Raw genomic sequence first — 27,058 nt, 5'->3', positions numbered from 1 at the left:
CCTGTAGCTGTATTGAGTGATCCGTCAGTGCATATGGTCTGTGCTATGTTGTTTTCAGCTTGTATATTGTGCTTAATTTAGCAGCAAGCTGAGCATGAGGGTTTTGTGATTAGTTTCTTGGTGGGGTATGCAGGGGTCAGGATGTCAAAAGGTACTATCTGCCAGGGTGGAAGGAAGTGCTGTACTCTTTCATCTGTATATACATCGTGCAGTCCCATCATTTTAATATGAGTGGCTGCTCTTTGAATCCATTTAGACTCGCTAGTTCCATTTCGTATGTGTTCTAACAGTGCAACTGACACAATGTTGTTTTTGTTATCACGCAGAAGCTTTAGTCCCATCATAAGATTAATTTCAAATATTCTATCTCTAATGCTAAGTATATTTAATTCTTTCCGCATGTTGAGAACTTTGGTAATTATAGGACAGCCAAGTACAATTCTGAGTGCTTCATTTTGCATTTTTTCCAGTCTATCATTACTATGAAGCTTTTCAAGGTAAACTAGTATGTTTAGTATGTCACATATGCACGTATTTAATAAGTCAATATTGACTATACGAAAGTGAGAGAACGGGTTGCATTTTCCTATCACACCTGTATAGGTTATATCCTGGAATCCAGATCTCACTGTCCAAGAATTCCCCTGCATGGGTGTCTGTGAAAGCTCCAAATACTGCATTTGACTCAGTGAGGAGGCCATTTATGAACTGTACTTTGTTGTTTGTTCTTGTTTTTAGTCAGTGAGGTCAGTGAGAGTAGCACGGAGGGTGAATAGGTTCCAGTCAGCTTTAGCAAACTGCCACCTAGGGAACACCTAGGGAAGGTGAGGGGAGGGTGAAAAGAGAAAGAGGAAATAAGGATGGAAAAATGGTCACTGTTATGGAGGTCATTAAGAACCCGCCATATGAGATCTAAGTAAAGGGACGACGAGCAGAGAGACAGATCAAGATAGGAAAGAGTGCGAGTTCAAGTCTACATGGGTGGGCTCACCAGAATTTAGAAGAGACAGGGAAGACGAGAGGACGAACGGTTCGAGAAGACGGCCTCGGGTGTTTGTCAGAACATCACCCCAGAGGGTGTATCGACAGTTGAAATCACCCAACAGGAGCACTGGCTCTGGCAAGGAGTCCAGGAGGTGCTTAAGATCAGGAAGGGAAAGCGGGACATTTGGGGGACTTTTATTACCACTGCTGCCTTATTCACTTGTGTTGATATCCTCAAAATACATCCAGTCTGCCTATCACATGCCTCTGTATGACTAACCATCCTGTGTGATGGGGATTTTTTAGCATCACCTAGTTAGCTTTTTTTTGACACACTGTACTCCATATAGTCTACTGCAGCTGCACTAATGCAGATGTACCTCGTGTAGTAAAAAAAAAAAAAAAAAAAAAAAGCAAGCAAGCAAGCAAGCAAGCCCAGTTGGTCTGGCACTTCTCGAAGAAAACTATCTAGTTTTCTCTTGAAAATCTCCACGGTTGTTCCGGCAATATTTCTTATACTCGATATAAGTATATATTCTTCCCCCTCCGTCCCATCCCTAATCCTTCCCAGTGCTTTAGTCGTAATGGCTTGGCACTTTCCTCTGATGGCTCCCTTCCCTTCATCATGCACTCTTTCAATATTTATATGTATACATGTAGCTTGTTTCATCATTTATACATGTAATGTTAAGACACATATGTAAGTGGGTAATTATTAGTAACTAGAAATGTTAATTATTTAGATTTAATTGTGCGCAGGCGCAACCCGTCCTCTTAACAAATTACGTCGTTTTTCTCTCGTATGCGCACACAGGCTGAAAAAAAAGGACGTAATTGAAAATGGAAGTCTCGCGAAAGTGACGTATTGTTCCGTTTTCTATTTTGGGTTTCCCTGGCTTAGGCTGTTTAGTTTATTTAATTTGCACCCCCATACTAATCTTGTGGGCGGTTACAAAGGCACATAATGGGCTCAGGGACTGAACCCCACAATTTAGCTAAGCAAGTTACAATCTTAATGAGCTAATTACAAAATTCAATGCACATCGTCACATCAACAATGAGCTCGAGACTGACCACAAGTAGTTTCTAAATTAAGCCACTGACATGTGGAGAGCTAGTGTCACAATTGATGTTTATCCTGAACACCCCCCCCCAACCAGTGGGCAGCGGTGGATAGGTTACAATCACTAAGTTAAACTAGTTAGTTACAGATTTAGGCATTCAGTCGATCTGAATAGTTTAGCAATCTGGGGACATTTGGCTAAGATTTCTCGTAGCAGATCATTTTGAATAAAATATTTACACATCAAGAACATTTGCTATAGAATTATCTGAATTCACGTATCTTTGCACTATCAGTGACGGAGGATGTGCAAATAATTTTGTTGACAGTTTACATTTGGTCAGGTCTACATAAGCAGTTAATGAGAATTCCCAGAGATACTTTTAAGTACAAGCCGAGCAGTAGTAACATCTACAAGTCTGCTGATTTTTACCAAATGGTCCATAGACGTGTGGCTCCACTTGTATGATAGGTTCGAACCCTCGTCACGGCCCTTGTGGATTTGTTCAAGTATAGATGGAATTAATGTTGTCGATTTCACTTTGCCGCAGATGTACAAGATTTCGTTTAAGTTTTTGGTGTACTATTGCCCTCAGACTGCTTATTGACAATCCAAGGTTATATTAAATTTCGGCAGATTCTTTGGCTAAGTCATCAGGTCATGCATTCAGAGGCCAACAAATAGTTCAGTGTGAAGGGTATAGGCCCAGTTGTTTACAAGGACTTCCCCACTTATATTTTAAGCCATCGCCCATTGTCAGCACAACTGCACTTCTAGCGGCACCCGTGGTGCGATGTAATGAACCATCAATGTATATGATTTGAGAAAATGATCTGCGGACAGAGCATCAATTTGGCTGAAGGGGGCATAAGTGCCAAACAAGCAATTAATGAAAACTAGTTCGATTTCAAACTTTGACTAGTTGTATATGAAAAGGGTTTCAGCTGGTCCAAGTCTCGGCATCGTAGCATAAATAGGAAGCATATAATAAAAATATTTAATAATTAGTTTTATCTCCAAATTTTTTTTTTCATTTTTTTCTTATTTGTTTATCGGACGCCTCTCCGAGAGACAAACCAGGATTTCACACAATTCCCCCATGCACTCGAGCTCTGTCAATATGCCGTTCTACCTCTTCGCTTGTACTTCGTCATGGCCCTTGTGGATTTGTTCAAGTAAGTAATTATCAAAAGAAGGCACCAAACCGGGAAGGCTATGTAGCACCATCAAATGTGCGGAATAATCAGAGGGCGCTAAATATCACCAAGGATGCCAATACGAGAACAAAAACGCATAAGGCGAATGATATCAAAAGTGTGGATTTGTTCAGTTAAAGCTGTTGACAGTACAACAAAAAAGCAGCATACCAGTAACAAATTGTAGTTTACAAATTTATGTTTTAATCAGTGTGTTTCTCATGCACAGCTTAAAGAGCTGACTGTAGCAGCATAAAATACAAAGAAAATGTTGCCCAATATCAACAATAAAAATAATAGTACTATACAAGGATAGTGAAAGATGAACTTATGTATTTCTATTTATTTTCATCAATAGTTCCTGTGGAGAAAAAACAACATTAGTAATCTTACTTTCATAAACATTTGTGTACATTATCAAAAGTTTTCAACAATATCTTCTTATTCACAATATTTCAAGGAAATTATATTCAAGTGTTGGATCGTATAGTCCACATGGATCAAGTTTCAAAAACAAAAGCAGTAACCATTGAATCATTGTGCATGTACAGTACATATATACATGTTACTGGTTTAATAAAAATATGAGCATTATTATTTTATTGATAGCTAGCAGGTAGCATGGCACCCTTACTACTACATTTACATGAAGTGGATAAAAGCAGAAAGGCAACAGGCAATATGACGGCCATTCCTCCACTATCCTCTGCACTAAGCAACATCACAGAGTTAACATCACTTCACTGCCAGTATTAGTTAATTAACAATGAGCTTTGTACCAGATGCAAGGTTACTTTCTAGTAATAAATCATACTGATCTTTTAACATTTAATCTCATTAGTCCAACACTTCAATGTGTTGGCTCTATTTTGTACTCACTTTGGAAGAATACCATCCTTCTTCGCCAGACGCGCAAGGCAATCATCAGACTCGCCCTATAAATTAAAATTTAGGAAGATTAATAAACAATGAAACATACAAAACATACTGACAGCAAGAAAATCTGGATACACTGGAATCTATTGCTTTCAGTGGTAATATCTGATCGAGTCAGCCATGCCAAGAAATGATACACCTAGGAAGTTCAGGTCAAGCTAGCTTGACCTGAACTTCGTATGTTTGAGATAATGAACTGAGTATGTTTATATAATGAGATAAGAACTGGTATGTTTGAGATAATGTACTTATACAGTACTCGTACCGAGTTAAACCCTCTGGATGTAACGTCTGGATGTAATGGGAGTGCAAGTTTTTAGTTCCGTTGCAATGTACTGTTGATATTGGGTGCACAAATTAGAGTGATTTCCTGTGTTTTTTTTCCCCGCATTGTAAACCACTGCATACCGATTATCTTTGAGATTTTTTTTTTTTTTTTTTTTTTTTTGGTGTCCCCACGGCCCGGTCCTCGACCAGGCCTCCACCCCCAGGAAGCAGCCCGTGACAGCTGACTAACACCCAGGTACCTATTTTACTGCTAGGCAACAGGGGCATAGGGTGAAAGAAACTCTGCCCATTGTTTCTCGCCGGCGCCTGGGATTGAACCCAGGATCACAAGTCCCGCGTGCTGTCCGCTCGGCCGACCGATGTCTAAAATAAATCAAATTTTTATTTGGCCTACTGAAGTTAATTCCATAGATGTCCTTGAAATCTTGCATGGCATCAATGGTTCCTAGTACAGGTGCCAGTCAATGGAAAGAGGAGGAAAGAGACGGGGGAGGGGGGGGGGACTGAAGCCCCTCGAGGAGAGGAAAACCTAAATGTTTTCAAGGAAGATAACTCGAACCAAAGGCAGAGGTCATGCTAGCTGTACCTAGCAAAGAGAACCACATGCAGCTGTGACAAATTACAAATCAGTGCATACATAACAAAAGACCAAAACACACAAGATGCCTGAGAAAGGAATAAACAACAACACAGTCTCCTGCATTTTGACTAGTCCAAAGGACAACACTTAGCTGAGAACTGAATATGCAACCTAGCCAGAGTAGTTTCTAATTGCCCATTACAATGGTTAGAAGGCCAAGGAGAAAGGTTACTTTTAAGAACACAGTTTATTGGTTGTAATGTCAGCTCAATGAACTTGCCAACAGTCAGATTGCAGAATGAATGACCACGAAGAAATCTAAATAAGGAATCCCCTTTCCAGGAAATGTTACAAGCATGAAAAGCCTCCTCAGGGGTGGCATTTGCTAGTTCATTCAAGGTAACTACAATATTGCTGGGAACACAAATTTGACTTTTATAGTTGTCAAAGATTAGAAGCAGCCAGTATTGGATTTTGACCATTACAGCAGGTAAAGGGACAAAAGACTCAAGAACCACAAGGGCACTGATGTCGACAGAGAAAGTAGCTGACGAAGACCATACAAAATTATATAAAATTCTGCCATGAAGATGCTACCCTTCAGAGGTATGGAAAATAAATTTAATCAGGAAAACAAGAGTAGCCAACATTGTCAGCAGACACAGACCTATCAGTGAACAGAGCAATAGCATGAAAACAGTGGGGGAAGAATAAGCTTCACCAAGGTCTAGCAAAATTTCATAAAGTTGGCCTATATGCGGCAAAGAAGGAACAACACAGGAGACATGTTGCCAATGTGAATTGATAAGAGAATATTACAAACAAGCCACCATTGCAAGAAAAGACAGCGAGAGGGAATGGAACCCTCCTGAGGAGCCACTAGTGGTCAAAGCATGATATGCTTTGCAAGCCTGAGTTGTGAAGACGTCATTGGTCTCCATGAAACTGGTGAGCTGACTTCTAATCTCTCTGTCATGCTTTTATTATGTGGGGCATTAGTGCAACTGGTTTGCAATTCTTAACCAATGCTTTGCTCCTTTCCTCGTGTAGAGGAGCTACGTCTGCTGATTTAAGCACATCTGGTACCTCCCCCGTGTCCAAGCTCTTCTGCCACACTATACCGAGTGCCTGTGCTACAGGCACTTTGCATTTCTTTAGATTGGTTTCTTGGAGTTTTATGCCCCAAGCCCGGGAAGTATTGCAGGGGCTGGGTAGGCTCTACAAGATGAAGGAACATGAGGGAAATGTATGGGTCTCCATGAATGGTGGTGACAGGTGAGGTGAGCAGGAGCAACACCACTTATATGATGGCAGTGCATAAAACCCACCTCACCACATCAAAGAACCATTAAGTGAGGGGAGAGGACTCTATGAAACATTACACAACTTGGATATTTTCTCCATGACATTGGCTGAGATGGCATGTTTAGGCTTAGGGTGATTTTGTGACAGCTAATGCGCAACATACCTGTTTGCTTAAAGTAATGGGTTGATAATGAAGGAGCATATGCAAGATGCAAACAAAAATTTCAATAGTTCCTAAATAATTCAATTAAAAAATTGAGAAGCATGCAAGTACCAAACAAGTATTTTAAAACAGTACACGGTTTCAAAATATGGGGTTACATCATACACCCTGTACATATTGTATTGATATTGAAATATTAATATTCTGGCAAGAAATATTGCCAGAACAACCATGGACATCTTCAAGAGAAAACGATAATTTTCTCCAAGGACCAACCGGGCTGTGGTAGATATGTGGGCCTATGGGCCATGCAAGCAACAGACTGGTGGACCAAACTCAAGTCAAACTTGGTCTCGGGCCGGGCTTGGGGGAGCAGAAGAACTCCCAGAACCCCATTAACCAGGTATAAGCATAATACTTAAAAGGTTATGTCTACCTTGAAGTCTCATGAAGTTGTGAATGCTGTACAGTAAATACGTACTGTAGTGTATTATATATACCCTTAACACTGTGTTGATTAAGTAGTTCTGCTGTATGTTGAGTACTACAATAGTTTATGAAAACTACTGTACACTAAAATTACGGCAACTTTAATTTTAAGACTATGTACACACAAATTTAGCACTTGTTCTAACTGTTCACGCCACACAATGTTTTTAGCTGTTGGCATCCAACCCGTTCTCGCAAATTTAATAAGTCAATATTGACTTATTAAATATGTGCATAGGTGACATACTTAACATAATAGATACCCTTAAAAAGATTCATAGAAAACACCGACCTTACCTAACCTACTTAGTATGTTAAGATAAGCATCTTATTGCTTCGTAATTACAATTATTACCTAACCTATAATAGGTATAGGTTAAGTAATAATTGTAATTACGAAGCAATAAGATGCCTATCTTAAGATACTAACAAGGTTAGGTAAGGTCGGTGTTTTCTATGAATCTTTTTAAGGGTATCTATTATGTTTAGTATATCACCTATGCACGTAGTTAATAAGTCAATATTGACTTTACGAATTTGCGAGAACGGGTTGTGGCATCAGCTTTGCTGGGGCTCGCTGCTGCTGTGGCTTCAGCTGCTTCTGAGCTGGTGCTGGCTGCTGTTGTACCAGTGCTGGGTACAGCTAGGCTCGTGCTGGGTTCGGCTGTTCTCGTGCTGGTTGATTTTCTGCTATTAGTTCTTGCAAAATATTGCTTCATTTTTGGCATTAATAAGGCACTATCAGTAAGCCCCCCGAGACATTTTGTTGTATAACAATACAGCTGTAGTCAAAAAATAGTAAATTCCACGATTATTCTTCCACCGGCGGATAAATACTGCACGTCAATCGCAGACAAAGCTAAGGGCACTGGGTGCATACTGTACGAATGCAGAATAGGTCTATATGTACACCCTACAGTAGGCTGGTCTTGATCCAGTAACAAATTTCTCTCAAATATTCGATTTACATCAAATTATATATTTTTGGGTTATATATTTAGTTTAGCAACATTATTACGATAATAAGAGCTATAAAAAATACTTATTTTATTGCTACTTATTTACGCTTCAGCCTTTAAATTAATTTACAAAGACACGTGTGCCACAAATCAGTGAACGAAAATCACTGAAACTCAGTCATTCACTTGTGTGACCATTCTGGCTGGTGTTTGGCTCATATGGTTCACTTGTTGTGTGGTCCACTTGTGCGATCCAACTTGTCATGAAATTATTATTAATTGTAACCTGTGATAGAATGAGAGTTTTCCACCACTCTGTGAACTCTGTCCGAACATCATAAGCTTGTGGACCACTTGTATGATCGAACTTGTCATATGAGCACATTATTAATTGTAATCTGTGATAGAATGGGAAAGTTTTCCGCCAGTCTGTGAACTCGACATCAGTCTCGACATCGTAAGCAAATCTGAACATCCCCCGCTTCGACGAACCAGGGGAGTAAATCCAGGCTGAAAAGTGTGCGAACTAACCGGAGATTCATTGAATCAAGGTTGTACTGTATTAGACTTTAGCATTAGTCAATGTGAATGAAATTCTAGGCTTACCAGGGACCACAAGCCAGAACCTGGCCTCCTCAGAGGCACGAGAAGCAATTGGCCTATGGAAACCAAGTGTGGTTGGAAGCATTCTATGTCTGCCATCAACCAAGTCAGGCACCCAGAAAGGTAAGCGTTCCAAAACAAGCCCCAATTCTGGTTAAGAAATTGCTACTGAAAGCCAAACTAGTGGACAGAACTCCCCAAACAAAAACGAGCACGAGAAGCGGTGAATCATCACGTCAATGCACAGCTTCCCCCTCCCCGGGAGGGAAAAGGGGAAGCCCAAGACCCTCGTGCCCGCTATCCACACCCCAATTCTGAGGCTAGATGTAAAAAATGCATGAAAAAATGCCAACTGGAGGGAGGGAGGGTTGCTGAGGAGTCTCTGGGTCTCACCCAGAAAAATGGCGTTTCACTACATTCAACGCTGGTTTTCTGGGGGAAGCCCCTTCGGCTCCCCAGAGCTACTTACCCAAGACAATAACAGGAGTGACCTACCGGAAGGGGGTCGGCACTTACTTCGCAACACGAAGTCAAGATAACTGGCTGCAACCTCCGACCCACAGCGGTTGCAGTCAAGCGACACAGGCCCAACAACAAGGTAGCGAGCGGCCAGGATCCAATTTGAACTCCAAAAAACCCTGTGCCCGAATGTCAGCCCAAGACATTTTACCGAAGACGGTAGACAGCACAGCAAACTTACGAACGTTGTGGGGCACGTGGATAGAGAGCAGGCTGACTGGACCGAATAACCTTGCGGGCGACCCGAACCCTGTAACAGGGAAGGAGGGAAACCGGGTCAACCCAAAGCACATCCCCGACCACCAAGGCCATGACGAGCAGATAACGGTGGAGAGAAGCGACCGGACACAACACATGATGCATCCCCTGGCCTAACCAATCAAGCATCAACTAACAGACAGAAGTACACCTACGAAGGGACAAGAAATAATGGAAGGACTGCCGGGAAACTTCATACTGCCGCCGAGACAAAACACGCAGGTGGGACACCAATGAAGCCACCTGCTTGCTATACAAATGGTGAGCTTCCAAACGCGAAGATCCAAGAAGATCGAATCAGTCACATAACAGACCGGATGGATTTGCTGAAAGAGGCAGAGCCGCGGGAAGACAGTCTGGTTCAGACACCGAGCAAACAGCGCTTGAAACCAAGGCTGGGCAGGCAACCAGGGAGCCAAGAGGACTACAATCCCTTGGTAAGTCTCCAAGTGAGCTAGGACCTGGAGCAATAGCAGAAGCGGGGGGAAAAGAGGTACAGGTAACCCCACCTCGACAAGTTCTGCCTAAAGGCATCGACCCCGACGGCCCCACAGTTGGGGAAGAGCGTCATATATATTGGATAATGCCTCGACCACACCGAAGCGAAAAAGTCCACCTCCAGGAACCCTCATGTCTGGTGGAGCCAACCGAATGAGTCGATGTTGACCGGCCATTCTGTGGGCAGGGGAAGGAACCACGGCAGGCCGTCTGCCAGGATGTTGGACACCCTCCGAAGCAACATCCACATTGCCACGAACTCCTGCACCGTGATGTGTGCCCAGCAGAAGGACTGTTCCCACCGCCCCTGGCTGCTCTGGTGAGCACTGATCACAAAGCTCCAACCAAGAGACGACACGTCCGTGAACACATCGAGCGAGAGCTCGGAGAGGAACCTAGGCACTGAACCCCGAGAGACCCGAAGAGGACGTCGGCGACGTAAGACCCCTGGAGGACGACCCCAGTGATCGCGAGAGGTGGAAGGGACGTCCCAAAGAAACCAGAACAGTTGACGAAGCCAAACCCAACCTGGCGGTTAGACCATCACGGCAAAGTTCAGGCTCCTACACAAACCATCAAGTAACTGCCGGGTGACCTGGGAGCCCCCCAGAAATAGAATGGCGGGACTGCAGCCGAAGCAGAGACTCGAGGAAGAGACAAGGAAGTGGTCCAAGAGCCCGACACAAGACCCAGCCAAAGCCGAACCCGAGAGGGAACCAGATGGAACTTCGAGTTCACCAGGAACGCGAAGAGCTTTAAAAGAACCAAATCCCTGGCAAGCAGACACGCGGACTGGCTGGGAGACCACACTAGCCAATCGTCAAGGTAGGCTAAGACCCGAAACCCTAAAAGACACAGAAGGGGCGATGAGGCACCATGACCTGGGTAAGGAATGTAAACACGCGAGGTGCCAGGTCGAAGCAAAATGGAAGGCGACGAAAACGGTAACCCCAACGCCCCACAACAAAACAGAGCCAGTCCCTTAATCTCAGATGATTCAGGACGTGCCAATAAGCGTCTCGGAGGTCCAGGAACACCATCCAAGTGTCCGCCTCCAAAAGAAGCCGGACCTGGGACAGGGTAGTCATCCGTAAGGACGTGCAAAACGACGGGACAAGTCCAGAATGAACCGCAGGTCCGTACAGTTCCGTTTCGGGACTGGAAACAGATGGGGAAACCCACCTGGGGGACGTTGTTGTTTCGACCACACGCAGGAGCACCCGGCACCAAAGAGCTCAACCCCTACAAGCACAAATAGGCGAGTACTTCGAGATGACTCGACAAAGCGCAGGAGAAGAGGCTTGCCCCGCCAGACTCAAACCCCCCACCCCCCACCCTGAAAGGGATGGAGCCACCCTACGCCACCGCAGGTCGTCGGAAACAACCCAAAAAAACCACAAATCGTGAGACCAGACATGAGCAGACAGCGCGAGTCCCCCCCCCCCCCCGTCAATGGGACGAACCACAAAAGGGCTGACGTTCCTGACGAGGACCCTACCGACGAGCAGAGCTAGCACCGTGCCGACCAGACAGAGGCGGGTCCGAAGGAGGGGCCAACTGAACCTAGCACCATCTGCCTACCCAATGGAAGGAACCCAGAGCCCTGGCATGACCCCCTTGCCCAACCACAGACTGCAAATAGGAAGGGGGCAAAAAAGAGAGAAAAACCTAAGAGCCAGAGCCCAGGCAGATTCCATGGAGGTAGTGAACACAGCCTGCCAACACGCGAGATGAGAAGCACCTCATCCCACAGGATCGGGGCAAACAGCTTCAAGAGAACAGATGACATGCGCTGTCGAGACCAAAGCACTGGACCCAAGAACGGCCTCAAGCACCTCTACATCCTCTGTAAGGACAGCTCAAGGAGGGAAAAGAACTGCAAGACCGACGCTAACAGGCCACGAGCACGCAAGTCCTTGGCAACCAGTGCAACTGAAAGGGAGGGAACCTTCACGTGAAGCTGCATCATGCCAACATCCCGGGGGGAAGGGAAGGGGCAAACAAGCACTCATTGAGGTGCTCAAATTTGCCCCCAGACAAACCTGGACTACTGTCCCAGCCTCACCCCACTCCAGCGTGCAGGACCGACAGACCTTATGCCAAGCCTTCAACGACAAAACAAGGCAGTGCGGGAGCCAGGACAACTCCGGAACTTCATAACAAACCCAGTGAGGAAACTAAGATCCAAACCTGAAAAAAAAAAAAAAAAATCCATTATGGAGGCATAATCAGGGTTGCGCAGAAGGTAAGCCGCAATGGCGTCCTGCACCTCATGAGGGGGGAAACGGGAAGGGACAGTTCCGTACCAAACTCGGGGAGGGGCTGACATCAAATCCAGCTCATACGAGGCAGGGGAAAAGAAAACCCCCACCCCCCTGTAACAGTAAACCCCGCTCAGAGGACACTAAAACCCAACGGGGTCCAACGGGCCCCAAGTCAGCCCCCTTGCCCCGGGACCCTCCACAGCAGAAACCAAGGCCGAGCCGTCCCCCAAAGCCCTGGCCTCAAGAAAAAGCCAGGGCAGCTGTAAAAGCAGGGAGGAGGAGGACCAGAACGAACCACAGCAGGGTAAGGACTGAACCAAGGTCGTAGCGACCAACACCCCCAAGTCCGGGTCGCTAACGGAAACCACGTACAAAACTCAGGCAAATCATAACATAGAACGAAAAGGCAATGTAAAGGATCTGGGTGTACTCATGTCGGAAGACCTTACCTTTAAAGAACACAATAAAGTAGCCGACACAACTGCAAGAAAAATGACAGGTTGGATAACAAGAACTTTTCACACTAGAGATGCTATACCGATGATACTTTTCAAAACGCTTGTGCTCTCTAGAGTGGAGTACTGCTGCACAATGACAGCCCCTTTCAAAGCTGGAGAAATTGCTGACCTGGAGAACGTGCAGAGATCCTTTACTGCTAGAATCCACTCAGTAAAACATCTAAACTATTGAGACCGACTAAAGAGCCTAAAACTGTACTCCCTTGAGCGCAAGCGGGAGAGGTACATAATAATTTGCACGTGGAAAATATTAGAGGGGCTGGTCCCAAACCTGCACACAGAAATAACATCACAGAAGACCAGAAGACACGGCAGGATGTGCAGAATACCCCCGTTGAAAAGCAGAGGTGCAATAGGTACTCAGAGAGAACTCTCAACATCAGAGGCCCGAGACTGTTCAACACGCTTCCACTACACATAAGGGGCATAACTGGCCGACCCCTCACAGTATTCAAGAGAGAACTGGATAAGCACCTCCAAAGGATACCTGATCAACCAGGCTGTGACTCATACGTCAGGCTGCGAGCAGCCACGTCCAACAGCCTGGTTGATCAGTCCGGCAACCAGGAGGCCTGGTCGACGACCGGGCCGCGGGGACGCTAAGCGCCGGAAACACATCAAGGTAAGGTAACCCTATAACCGGCAGCCTTGGGGCTTCCGGGTCAGCAATCATCTTAGCGTGTTGCATGCTAGGGTTAGGTTGCTGCAATACCTGAGCTGTCTGCACCCAAACAGTATCAATGGACTGGGTGTACAGAGTCACAAACAAGGAACAAAACTCACAAGACTTCACGAAGGCGAAGGTGTCACTGACCCAGCAGGCAGCATGACTGAGGCAGAAGCGGTGAATGTCACCCTGAGAAAGGGGACGGAGCAATCTTCAAACTCGCACAAGGTGAGAGGGGACCCAGGGCACACATCCATCGGACCCAAGTGCCCCCGCGGGGTTTCCCAGGGCACTTGGGATGGGAAATATGCTAAGGGAAGCCCAGGCAGGGCACTGCTAACCGGTGCCCCAGTCTAACAAGAAAACTGCTAAAAGCTGAACCCCCGGGACAGGTCCACCCACGGGGACCACCAAGAACAATAGAGGGATTACCAAAACCAAGGACAGAACCCCCCACCAGGCAGAGAACAAAAAACGAAAGAAAAACCATGCAAGAGGACAACTTATCCAGGCAGAACAGAGCATGCCACTATGAAAGGTGAAAACTAGCTGTACAGTATCCTGCACCCCCTACCTACCCAAAGGCAAACAAGGGTGCATAAACACCCCAGCTTACCAAGTTCGCCCAATCACTGAGCAGGGAAAGACCAAGCAAAGGTAGATCCCAAGGAGACTTGTGGAAGGTGGCCCCAAGTCCTTACAGGGCACCTAGGGAAGGTGACCCTAGGTGCATGCAGTCCGAATAATGTTGAAATTACTCCTGTCTCTCGCATCGCCAGAGACTCGGCACCACATCACGTGGCACAGAGTTGGAGGACAAGAAATTAGGAGCCAGAGTTACACGACCGTTCCCAATCACATCTCGGGTGTGGTGAGCCAAAGAACTCGGGTGTTGATAGCCGGCATGAGGGTCACCGGCTCCCCCTTTCCCTTCCCAGGGAGGGGAACGCTGCGCAGACAAGGGGCACGGCGACGTGGTGACGTCATGCTCATTTGCTCGTTTTCGTTTGGGAAGTTCTGTCCACAAGTTTGGCTTTCAGTAGTAATTTCTTAATCAGAATATGGGTTTGTTGTGGGGCGCTTACCTTTCTGGGTGCCCGACCCGGTCGATGGCAGACAGAATGCCTCCAACTACATGGGGGTTTCTACAAGCCATTGCTCCTCGCGCCTCTTTGAGGGGGTCAGGTTATGGCTCGTCATCCTCGGGAGGCCTAGAACTCCATTCACACTGACTGATGCCAAAGTAATATATCCATATCAAACTGGATAGCTCTGGGGAGCCAAAGGGGCACCCCTAGAAATTGATATGTTTAGGAAAACAAAATGTAATTATACAAACCATTTTTCTGATATCTCCACAAATGGCATAAGTCTTGTACTGTCCAGTCATACGGCCAGTAGATTCATCAACCTGGTTAGAATATAACAACCATTAGAGTAAGTCATAGGAATACAAACAGGGTAGTGTAATAATACACATACCTATACACTATATAGTTTTAAAAAAGCCACTTTACCATTAACCAAGTTATCCATATAGCACTAATGTGTGCTTGGTTAAGAACAGAGGGCAAGATTATTACTAGGTGATGTAATGAGTACACAGGTGATAAGTTCAGGGAATGCAAGAAGCACAATCAATGTAATGATTACAGGCAGATTTTGTCAACAAGAGGAAGGGTGGTTACACATGCTTTCCTGTGATTACAGGCAGATTTTGTCAACAAGAGGAAGGGTGGTTACACATGCTTTCCTGTGCCTATGTGTAATGAGATGCAATTAGGGCCCATCCTACCCCTCAGCTATTATACCTAGTGTCTTCATATATCCATACAGTCTAATGCTTTGATACTTGCCCTTAAAGCTGAAAATTGAGAGAGTACAATTTGTATACCACCAGTGCTGAATAAGTATTTCTGTGCATTTCAAAAAAATATTGAATTTAGTGATGAATGAAATGAAACTCCTTTAATGGTGGGCCCCTTAATATCTTCTTAAGCTTTGCTCTTGAGCTGTGAACATTCAACCATTTGTTGATCACCTGGGCCACTACAGAATTACTGATTTTTCTCTCGAGTCTGCCTAACGGATTCACTCACGAGTCACAAGAAAAAATATTTCTATAAAATCCATTTTTTATCCGATCGACTTGGGGATAGTTTAACACTTTCGCGCTCTCCACGTTCAGAAAAAAAGCATACCCTAGATGCTTTCGGCGGTTCGCGCGCCTACGCGATAAGACCAAAAAAGTGTACACTCTTTTGACTGTCCTGACAATAATTGAAGGTGCACGTATTTAAATTTGATATCACTGTGTTCGCAATAAGATTGTCTATAAGAACATCCCTATAAAATGCCGCCAAAGCATAAGAACTATCAACACCAAATAAAAAACTATTCAGATCACTCGCCGAGAGCGCCAAACAGCAACAAAATGTTTCCACTCTCTTAATGGTTGCGAAGCCTACAGTTGTCCTACATCGCTAATTGTGGTATCATTGGAATCGCAATAAAATTCTCTACACGGACATATGCATATAAATATAGATTCAATGTTGTAGCCCACCCAAAACAGTGTGGGAAGTGGCCGAAGTGTTACCCGCGGCGGCATATCGGCGAAACTCGCTTTGAAAAGTGTATATTCAATTCACTGTCCTGACATTAATTGTCGATGTATGCATTTCATTTTTGTACCAATGTGTTCGCAATAGAATGTTCTATAAGAACATAAGTATTAAAGGTCACATAAGGATGCGTTCGACTGGCAACATATATAAAAACTACGTCGATTATACTCGTCGTGTCAAAAATACAATTGTTTTACCACGATGATTCACTGCCACAACGTTCTCTTTAATAAGCTGTTCGGCTATTAGAGAAAACGTAAATTTCATGGCAAACATTTGTAAACTACAGTGGTACCTCGGAATGCGAGTGTCCCTGTATGCGAGTTTTTCGGAAGACGAGCAGGATTTACTCCAAAAATATGTCTCGGAAGGCGAGGGTTACCTCGGGACGCGAGTTTGTTGATACGTGTACAAGCCGACTGGCGCGTGGTGGCATGGCGATCGCGCCTCAGTTTACCAGTGTCTCGTGTCCAGTGACTATCCCACCTGAATTCTTCACAAGGATTTACAGTTTTTTATTGTTTTTTTGGCCATTTGAGCATAAAAGTTGTCATTATATATCTTGCCATGGGTCTCAAGAAAGCCATTGGTCAGGTTCAACCTAAGAAAATAGCTGTGAGTAGAGGCAGTAGAGGATGTCCCTTCTTGATTAAGAAAATGTGTGAAGTATGGGAAGAACTGCAAAGTTTTGTTGAAAAAACTCACCCAGATAAAGCTGTAGCAGGCCGTTGCATTGACCTTTTAAATGATAATGTGATGTCTTACTACAGACAAGTGTTAAAATGTAGGGAAAAACAAGTGTCATTAGATAAATTCTTAGTAAAACAAGCAAGTCCTAGTGGTATGCAGGCAAAATGTGCCAGTGTGTGCATACCAGTGAAGTCCTCACTGCCTGATGTGATAATGGAAGGGGACTCCCCTTCCAAACAGTAACTCCTCTCTTCCTCCCACCTCCTCACCATCTTCCATACGCCTACAGCAATCAACAGCAAGGTAAGTAATAACTTGAACATAGTTTTGTAGGTTTATTTAGATGAATTAGGTATAAAAATTTAGTTTGATGTGGGGTTTTTGGGGTAGTCAGGAACGGATTAATTCATTTCCCTTTATTTCTTATGGGGAAATTAGCTTCGGAATGCGAGTTTTCGGAATACGAGGCATCTCCAGGAACCAATTAAACTCTTAAACTGAGGTATGCCTGTATTCCCAAGTTGATCGGATAATAAATGGATTTTATACAAATATTTTTTCTCGTGACTCCCGAGCGCCGCACACCAGCGTATTAAGTAGGAATATTGGTGACGAAACTGTTGTCACCAATTAGCGAAAGTGTTAAAAATGTTCACCATGAAATTTTTGTTTTCCCTAATAGCCTATTTGGGAGAACGGCATGGCATTGCATCATCGTGGTAAGACCATTGTATTGTTGACACGATGAGTGTAATTGATGTAGTTTTTTATTTGGTGCCGGTCTAACGCATCCTTGTGTGACATTTTATACTTGATGTTCTTCTAGAACATTCTATTGCGAACACATTGCTACAAAAATTAAATACATACATCGAAAATTAATGTCAGAACAGTGAAAAGAGTATACATTTTTCAATAGGGGTTTCGCCGATGTGTCGTCACAGGTAACACTTCAGCCACTTCCCACTCTTGCGGGTGGGCTGCGACATTGATTCTACATTTATATGCATGTGTCCACGTAGGGAATTTTATTGCGATCTCAGCGATACCAAATTTAACACTGTCACGAGTGTGGAGTTGACAACCCTGAGAAGAGCAGAAACATTTCGTTGCTGTTTGGCGCCCACGGCTAGTGATCGATGTAGTTATTAAGTGCTGGTATAACTCATGCTTTGGTGACATTTTATACGTATGTCCTTCTAGAACATTTTATTGCGAACACATTCTTACAAAAATGAAATACATACATTGAAAATTAAGGTCAGAAGAGTGAAAAAGAGTATACACTTTTCAACAGGGGTTTCACCGATGTGCCATCGGGTGTGCGGTAACAGGTAACACTTCGGCCACTTCCCACACTCTTGCGGGTGGGCCGCGATCATGATTCTACATTTATATGCATATGTACTCGTAGGGAATTTTATTGCGATCAGTGATACCAAATTTAATGCTGTAGGACAAGTGTGGAGTTGACAACCCTGAAAAGAGTAGAAACAATTTATTGCTGTTTGGTGCTCACGACTAGTGATCGACGTAGTTCTTTATTTGGTGCTGGTCTAACTCATGCTTTGGTGATATTTTAAACATGTTTTTCTAGAACATTCCATTGCAAACACATTGCTACAAAAATGATATATGTGCATCGAAAATTAAGGTTAGGACAGTAAAAAAGAATATACACTTTTCAGTGTTGCTGCTCAATCGCCCGAAACGCCGCACGTACAAGGGGCAAGTTTTTTTTTTCATTCGCCAGGTGCTCGAAAGTGTTAAATCTGCCACAAGCATCTTCACAATAAATAACAATAACAACCTTTCATACATTCACCATATATCACTGATGAACATTTCTCCAGATATAGCATAAGACACCACAAATTAAACAATGAATTTCCACAACTACAGCATCCCTAAAAAACTTGCCTAATACTGTAATAAAAATATATATATAGTGGAAACTCAGTTCTCATAGTAAATTTCTAGATTCAGTCGTCGTGGTTTGCCTCGGGGACGTAGTTTGTTTACACACGAACAGGTCCACCGGAAGTGTGGCGCTTTAATTAACCAGTGTCTCCCACCTAGTGATGATCGCACTTTGATTCTTTGTGAAGAATTTCATTGTTTTGTGCTTTTTTGGTTTCTGAACATAAAAGTTTTATTATATATCACGCCTCGGGTTCCAAGAAGTCAGTGGTAATGTTCAACCTAAGAAAATAGTTGTGAGGATGACGATAGAGTTAAAACAAGATATAGTGAGAATGTGATGTCTCACTACAGACAAGTGTTAAAATGTAGGGAAAAACAAATGTCCAACAGATTCTTAGCAAGACAAGCAGGCAATGAGCCACAACTAGGTCCTAGTGGTATGCCTGCAAAACATAAGAGTACCCCACAAATGTCATCACTGCCTGATGTTATAATGGAAGGGGGACTCCCCTTCCAAACACAAACACCTCTTCTCCCCCCCACCCAGGTACCTATCTTTAGGTTATCTCGAGATGATTTCAAGGCTAAGCGTCCCCACGGCCCAATCCTCTACCAGGCCTCCTTTTTGTTACACCCCCCCCCCTAGGAAGCAGCCCGTAGCAGCTGTCTAACCCCAGGTATCTATTTACTGCTAGGTAACAGGGGCATCAGGGTGAAAAACTTTTTGCCCATTTGTCTCCACCTTCACCGGGGATCAAACCCAGAATCTCAGTACAGTACTACGAATCTGAAGTGCTGTCCACTCCACTGTACCACTCAACACTCGATTAATTTAATATGCTAAGAGTATTATTTTGTATAAAATTTATTTGTTAGTTAATATTTCTGGGGATGTGGAACGGATTGATTCCATTTACATTATTTCTAATGGAAAAATTAGTTTCGGTATTTGTAGTTTCAGTTTTCAAACCATCTCTGGGAACGGATTAACTACAAAAACAAGGGTACCACTGTATATTTGGGAACGGATTAACTATGAAAACGAAGGTACCACTGTATATAAAAGTAATGATCAATTAAAAGATTTGTGATTATGAGAATAATCATGCCTATCTACATGGACCTACAATACCTCTACATGGACCATGTCATTTTTGGTGAACTCTTTCAAGACCAGAAAGAATTCTGGTCTTGAAATAAATTCATGTATCATCTCAAAATACTATAATGAAAATCAATCTTACATAAAACACAAATTTACTAAAAAAAAAACATACCTCAGCTAAGTTTATTTGGATGGAGGCATGGTCCTTGGCATAGATGATGCGGTTAGATGCTGAACATTTGCGTGGCACGTACAGATCCACGTATTCTCCAGCGTCGTTTTGCATGGTGATGGATTTAGGATACTTTATCTGCAGCACAAAAATGAGATTAGTCTACAAGTGACATTCACTGCACATTAACAATGTACAAAAGCAATAAAAAAAAATTGTAAAAACCTTGGCAGACTTTTACAAGGGATCTAAAGTCAAAAGCCTAATATGACTAAGATTTTAATCATACATACTGCAGCTACCACTCTTTTAGTGCTGGCTTCTTAAATAACTATATTTAGCCACTATCATTAATATAAACATTACTGTGCAAAAGAGAAAGAGGATCAAAAATATAAATGCATAATATATGGAACAATGAAAATAAGATCCTATTAGGACAGGTGCAGACAGTCACAGTGAGAAGGTATGTTAGCTGAAGCTCTGATTGTAGTAATATTATCATAGTAATAATGGAAGGTGTAGTGAAGGAACTGATGAATCTAGTTGGAGCTCTGAGAACAGAGTTGGATTCCATATGGTAGGAAGTACTACAACTGAAACAACGTCGAGAAGAAACAAAGGAGCAGACCAGTAATAAAAAGACCTAGTCTTGGAATGTCATAAAGGACAGAGGTCTTAAGACTTTGAAAAAGCTGCCTACAGATATCCTAAGAACTTCTAACTTATTCGTCATCTTGGAGGACGTATGCTGTGGGGAGCCTGCAGTTCGCTCAAAAGGGAAAGCAACGAAGAGCAACGAAGCACGGGTCCCTCAAAGTGCTCAGAAAGTAAAGCAAGTACCTAAGCGGATTTTGGTTGTGGGAGATTCCCAGGTGAGGTATTTGGATAGAACCTTTTGTGCAGGATAGGTAGAATAGGTTAAACTTTCACAAATTCGAGTACGAATGCTAAACAATGTTCATTAAAAGATACAATTAAATTAACGAATTAAAACTACCTTTATTCATTGTTGATAACATCAACTTCAATTATCCCTGAAACTAGAGTTTCAACTTTGGAGTAGGTTCTAAAATTCCAGTTTTTGACCAATTCTCACTATTTTGACATTGTGTGCTTAGCTGTCTGTTCTACAATCCCTTCAGAATGGATTTTTCATAAACTTTATACATTTGAAATTAAAAATTTTTTTGGTCTAAATTTGCCACATATTTCAAATATCCTATTGACGATTTTTTTTTTACAGTAAACTATACTGAAAACCTATATTCTTATTTGATGAAAATAAAGACGATATGCTATTCTGAGAGAACAACATTAAATGAACAATTGGTGATAGTTCATATTTTTTATTCTGAATTGAAAATCTGACGTTTTTAATATTCAATTTTAGAATTAATTTTGATTCTCTCGTTTTTCAAGTTACGCTGTAATCATTTAGACAAAGTTGGAGCATTTGCTTAGTCGATTATGAAAAAAAAAAAAAAAATTATTGGAGAGTGTTTGTGCAAGTTTTAAAAACTTATGTTAAATTATTGTCAAATCATATATGTATGTATTGCGCAGTCTAAGGGTTAAGGGAGCTGGAATTGTAACATTGTTAACAACATGAATGATATTTTGGCTGGAAATGGGAACAAACCCATTATTTGTATCAGTGCAGGTGGAAATGATGTTAAATGAGTTAGTAATGAGGCATTGATACAGAGGTTTAAGACACCCATAGAATTAGTTAGGAGCAAGTGAGGAATACCAATCATGTGGCATTCTTCCAAGAAAGGGAGTTGGAAATGAATGGTTGTCGAAGGCACTTGACACTTCAATTGTCAAGTGTCAATTGCCAACTGGACAAACATTGCAAATCAAATGCAATATCATCGATAACTGGGAACACTTATGGAAGGAATGATATGTATGCTTGAGATGGGGTTCTTCTATCTACGGCTGGAGTTGTTGCTGTTGCAAACTCGTTGGAACCTGTGGTTGGAGGGGTTTGTTTGGGTTTAAACTTAGTAGACAGTCATTTGAGAATTGACATGTAGAAAGGAGGTAATAAAAGTACGTGTTTGTGGGGGAAACAAATTGGCAAAATAATCAATGAAAGAAAAGGGCTTCAAAATAACGACACACTTGGGGTATATTACACGAATAGTAGGAGTCTAAAAAACAAACGATTTAAATGCTCTTGTCTGCACAGCAAAAATGGATATTATGGCACTTACTGAAATGTGAATGAATGTAGAAAATAGAGCTATTAGCTGAATATCAAATAAATGGATGAAAACTATTTCACACTGATAGATATATTAGACGAGAAGGGGGAGTAGCCATATATGGTAGGGAAAATTTGAAATGTGGTCTCAAAGAGGGATCAAAATCCCTCAAGAAATCAAAATTGAGCCCCCACACAGAACCTATATGGCTAGAATTAAACAAAAAAGTAAATAATCTTATAATAGAAGTTATATATAGGCCTCCAAACTTACACAGAATGGAAGCAAAGCATCTATGGGATGAAATATCTAGAGCATCTAGGTCTAACAGTATTTTTCATGAGTGACTATGTTAGTGGAATAAACTGATTTAACAGAACAGGGTTATAATGAAGCAGATTTTCTAGAAATAATTGATGATTGTTTCCTTACACAACACGTTAAGGAACCAACGAGGGAAATAATATTTTAGATTTAGTGTTAACAGGGAAACACAAATTAATGACAACAGGGAAACACAAATTAATGACATCAAAATAGGGAGAAAGCTAGGGAACAGTGATCACAAAGAAATCAGATTTAGTATAGAGTGGAATCGATTTGTAGGGGAAAATTCTGTTAACACTATCGCTCTCTTTGGACACCGATCATGTCCATTTTTTTCTCTCTCTCAAGTCCTAGCCGTGGACAGGACTCGCGTCCACTACATAAATATTTGTATAAAATTCATTTTTTATCCGATTGACCTCGGGATCTTCTTGAGGTTATCTCGAGATGATTTCGGGGCCTTTTTAGTGTCCCCGCGGCCCGGTCCTCGACCAGGCCTCCACCCCCTGGAAGCAGCCCATGACAGCTGACTAACACCCAGGTACCTATTTTACTGCTAGGTAACAGGGGCATAGGGTGAAAGAAACTCTGCCCATTGTTTCTCGCCGGCGCCTGGGATCGAACCCAGGACCACAGGATCACAAGTCCAGTGTGCTGTCCGCTTGGCCGACCGGCTCCCCTTTAGTTTCAAATAGTTAGTTTAGTTAGTTTCAAAATAAGCGCCTTTAGAATGTGCACAATTTGATACCAAAATGAAAGATGTAACATGAAACTTATGTCAGAACACTTGAAAGATTATAAATATGCTTTTGGGTCTAAAATTAAAAATTTTAAAATATTTGTTAAAATTCTATTTATTGTGTTAATATTATGGGACTAGTTTTAAAATGCGCGCCTTTATATTGCGAACAATTTGATACCAAAACGAGCGATGTAACATGAAAATTTATGTTATCAAACTGAACAAGTACACACATTAGTTTGTAGAGTGCAAATTGGTGCTCGTTCACGGGTAAATTTAGGCTTTGCTGCGGAGAGTCTCGCCAGGCTTTTGGACATTATATGTATATACATCTACAGGGAATTTAATTGCAAACACAATGATACCAAAACAAATGACATAGCACGAGAATTAAGGTGAGAAAACAAATGAGTACACACATTTTACTGATTTTGTGTGCTCACGAGCAACTTTTTAAACTTTAGGCTTTGCTGTGGGGGAGTCTCGCTAGGCTTTTGGACATTATATGCATATACATCTGCAGGGAATTTAACACTATCGGTAACGTTGGACCGGACTTGCGTCCATTATTTTTCTTCAGAGTCCTAACTTTGGACAGGACTTACGTCCACTACAAAAATTATTTGTATAAAATTCATTTTTTATCCAATTGACCTCGGGATAGTATCAAAATAAGCGCCTTTAGATTGCACACAATTTGATACCAAAATGAAAGATATAACATGAAACTTGATGTCCGAACACTTGAAAGATTATAAATAGGCTTTTGATCAAAATATTAAAATATGTTAAAATTCTATTTATTGTCCTATTATCTTGGGACTAGTTTTAAAATGCGCGCCTTTACGTAGTGAACAATTTGATACCAAAATGAAAGATGTAACACAAAAATTTATATCAGAACACTGGAAAGATATAAATGTGATGATGAGCTTCCAGAATTAAAATATTTGTTAAAATTCCAGTTATTGCTCTATTATTATGGGACTAGTTTTAAAATACGCGCCTTTTTATTGCGAACAATTTGATACCAAAATGAAAGACGTAACGCGAAATTTGATGTTATCAAATTGAACGAGTATACACATTAGGTTGCAGTGTACAAATTGGTGCTCGTTCACAGGTAACTTTAGGCTTTTCTGCGGGGAGGCACTCCAGGCTTTTGTACATTATATTCATACACATCTGTAGGGAATTTAATTGCAAACACAACGATACCAAAACGAGCAACGTAGCACGAGAATTAAGGTGAGAAAAATGGAAAGAGTATGCACATGTTACTGATTTTGTGCGCTCACGGGTAACTTTTGCCGACTTTAGGCTTTGCTGTTGGGAGTCACGCCAGGCTTTTGGACATTATATTTACACACACCTGTAGGGAATTTAATTGCGAACACAATGATACCAAAATGAGCGACGTAGCACGAGAATTAAGGTGGGAAAGCTGAAACGAGTATATACATTTAGGTGTCGCCATGCACTTACCCGCACGCTCAGTACATAACCCCTAAGTTTACCGCGCGCCTGCCCGGTGACCGATAGTGTTAATTGTGAACACAATTATACCAAAACGAACAACGTAGCACGAGAATTAAGGTGATTAAACTGAAACGAGCATACATATTTAGGCGTCACCGCACGCTCGCCCGCACCATTAGCCCCACGACGTCAAAGTCTGCGGTGCTCACGTGGCGCGCGCGATAGTTTTAAAGTGCCAGATTTTTTAAAAGCTGATTTTAATAGCCTAAATTTTTTTTTTGAGGTGAAATAGATTGGAAACAGAAAAAGACTCGCGATTACTTCAAGATGATCTAAATAGGGTTTTGCAATGGTCAAAAGATTGGCAGACACAGATTAATGCTGACAAATGTAAGGTTTTGAGGCTAGGTAATGATGATAGTTACTAGATACAAGTTAGATGGTGTTGAGATTGCGAAGTCGGATTGCAAAAGGGATACGAGCTATGATTATTAAGAATTTAAAACTAAAAAAATGAATGCATAAATGTTCGTAATAAGGCAAATAGAACACTGGGATTTATTAATCAAAGCGTTAGTAACAAGACACCTGGTGTTCTCCAGCTATATCTTGCTCTGGTTAGGCCCCATTTAGATTATGCAGTTCAGTTATGGTCACCATAGTATAGAATGGATCTAAATTCACTAGAACACGTAAAGCGTAGGATGACAAAGTTAATCCCCCATATTAGAAATCTGTCATATGAAGAAAGATTGACAAAGGTTAAATTACATTCTCTAGAAATGCGAAGAAATAAGGGTGACATGATAGGAGTTTACAAGTGGACGAAAAGGCATAAAGGGAGAATTAATAATTTTAATCCTAAGAATTAATAGGGTATTGTAAGTATCAACACAACACTAAACAATGGGTATAAATTGGATACGTTTAAATTTAGGAAAGACCTGGGTAAATACTGGTTCGGTAACAGGGTTGTTGATTTGTGGAACCAATTACTGCGTTACGTGGTGGAGGTGGGGTTCCACGATTGTTTCAAGTGTGGGTTGGACATGTATGAGTAGGATTGGGTGTTAATAAATAGGAGCTGCCTCGTATGGGCCAATAGGCCCTCTGCAGTTACCTTTATGTTATGTTGTCCTTTATGTTCTTAACTGTAGTCAATATCAAAAAATTTATTCAGGTAAAAGTAGATACATAGAAGATGAGTTACAAACATAACATTAGATTGATAGATAAAAGCTAGTACATACAATGCCTAGAGCCACTAATACGCATAGCATTTCGGCAATTTTCGGTGCCAAGACTAATGTGAGTGAACTGGAATGTAGGCACCACAAGCAGTTGTTTAATTCAGCTTTTAGGAAAAAAAAGTTCCAAGTAGCACTGGCTATGGTGAGCCCGTGAAGCAGTGTTCCAAGACCATCTTGTAGTGCACTACACCCTACAGTACATAAGAACATAAGAATAAAGGTAACTGCAGAAGACCTACTGGCCATATAAGGCACTACTCTAACCTAACTTGTCCACTATATCACCCCTTAACTCTTCCAAAATTTACCAACGTTTCACACAATGCTGCACTGTTAACCACAGGAAATATATACTAATACATATGTATATTAGAGCTTTGTAATCCAGGCTGGAAGCAGCCGCTGGAGGAAGATAACCTGGACTAAGCCTCGTGTTGCCCAAACGTTACCGTCAACCTAACACTCCCCTACCACAGTGTTCCACAACAGTTAACGCCTCGTGCACCCCACTGCTAGCCTTGAGCGGTGCTGGGGGAACCATTTCTTGGCTGTGTGGAGATGTTTACATGGCGGGAGGCGAGGTGGCGCCCCACCACCAGCGCCGCCACCTTACTCCTCACTATACACATGACCTGGGGCCCAGGTGCCACCACACCTGGCACTGTGGCACCAGACACCCCTGCCCTGGCCCTCATACCTGCCTCAGCTGCTCACAAACACTCACAGTGAGAGAGAAGAGAGAGTTTAGTGGGGACCACGTGTACCACTCACCCGCGAGCTGACGGTCCACCAGGGAAGGAACAAGTGACGAGCGGCTCCCCGCCTCCTCCATCCCACACACCAAACAAGAAAAAAAGGAATACATATAATAAAAATGTATGTTTTATTTTATTTATTTACTTATTTATTTATTTTTATTTTGTATTTTTTTATATACAAGAAGGTACATTGGGTTTATGAGAGTACATGGCATTGATGTTTTTACATTCTTGTATAGTGTGATTTACCATCTTTTATTGTGTATGTGCTAAGTATGGCATGGTGGGAATATGTATGGGAATATTAGATGAACTTATAGCTAGTTGTTTAGTCAGAGTTGGTTTATTTTTGTATTGAGGCAGGTATTTTCTCCCCCGATTCCATGTATGACTAACCATCCTGTGAGATGGCACAGAAGCCCTCCAGAATTTCTTTATTGAAGATCAGCATTGTTCCAAATGGATAACAAAAACTGGAACT

At 42.2% G+C, this 27,058-nt stretch overlaps 1 protein-coding gene across 3 annotated transcripts; it reads right to left on the bottom strand.

Moving 5' to 3' along the window:
• Window positions 1-3,572: 3,572 nt before the first annotated feature.
• RpS21 (ribosomal protein S21) lies at window positions 3,573-26,692 on the bottom strand. Of its 3 annotated transcripts, none has more exons than XM_045741427.2 (5): window positions 26,591-26,692; window positions 19,809-19,946; window positions 14,631-14,702; window positions 4,124-4,179; window positions 3,573-3,605 (listed from the first exon to the last, which is right to left on the bottom strand). In XM_045741427.2, the coding sequence occupies exons 2-5, from the start codon at window positions 19,920-19,922 to the stop codon at window positions 3,596-3,598; spliced, it is 252 nt and encodes an 83-aa protein (XP_045597383.1). In that variant the 5' UTR covers window positions 19,923-19,946; window positions 26,591-26,692; the 3' UTR covers window positions 3,573-3,595. The 3 variants fall into 3 exon arrangements, with proteins under 3 accessions (XP_045597383.1, XP_045597381.1, XP_045597382.1); XM_045741425.1 differs by having other exon boundaries at window positions 26,517-26,666; XM_045741426.1 differs by having other exon boundaries at window positions 26,544-26,666.
• Between the last annotated feature and the right edge of the window lie 366 nt (window positions 26,693-27,058).

Source organism: Procambarus clarkii, chromosome 19, assembly GCF_040958095.1.
Source record: "Procambarus clarkii isolate CNS0578487 chromosome 19, FALCON_Pclarkii_2.0, whole genome shotgun sequence".
NCBI classification, from domain to species: Eukaryota; Metazoa; Arthropoda; class Malacostraca; order Decapoda; family Cambaridae; genus Procambarus; species Procambarus clarkii.
The sequence above is the reverse complement of the archived record's forward strand: the minus strand, read 5'-3'. Positions and strand labels throughout refer to the sequence as shown.

Coding starts and splice junctions, on each gene's coding strand:
- RpS21 (XM_045741425.1), bottom strand. CDS start 26,651: ATGGAGGAGGCGGGGAGCCGCTCGTCACTTGTTCCTTCCCTGGTGGAC. Junction 19,947..26,516: donor TTTGTGAGCAGCTGAGGCAG/GTATGAGGGCCA, acceptor TTTGTGCTGCAG/ATAAAGTATCCTAAATCCAT. Junction 4,180..14,630: donor GTGGAGATATCAGAAAAATG/GTTTGTATAATT, acceptor TTTAATTTATAG/GGCGAGTCTGATGATTGCCT.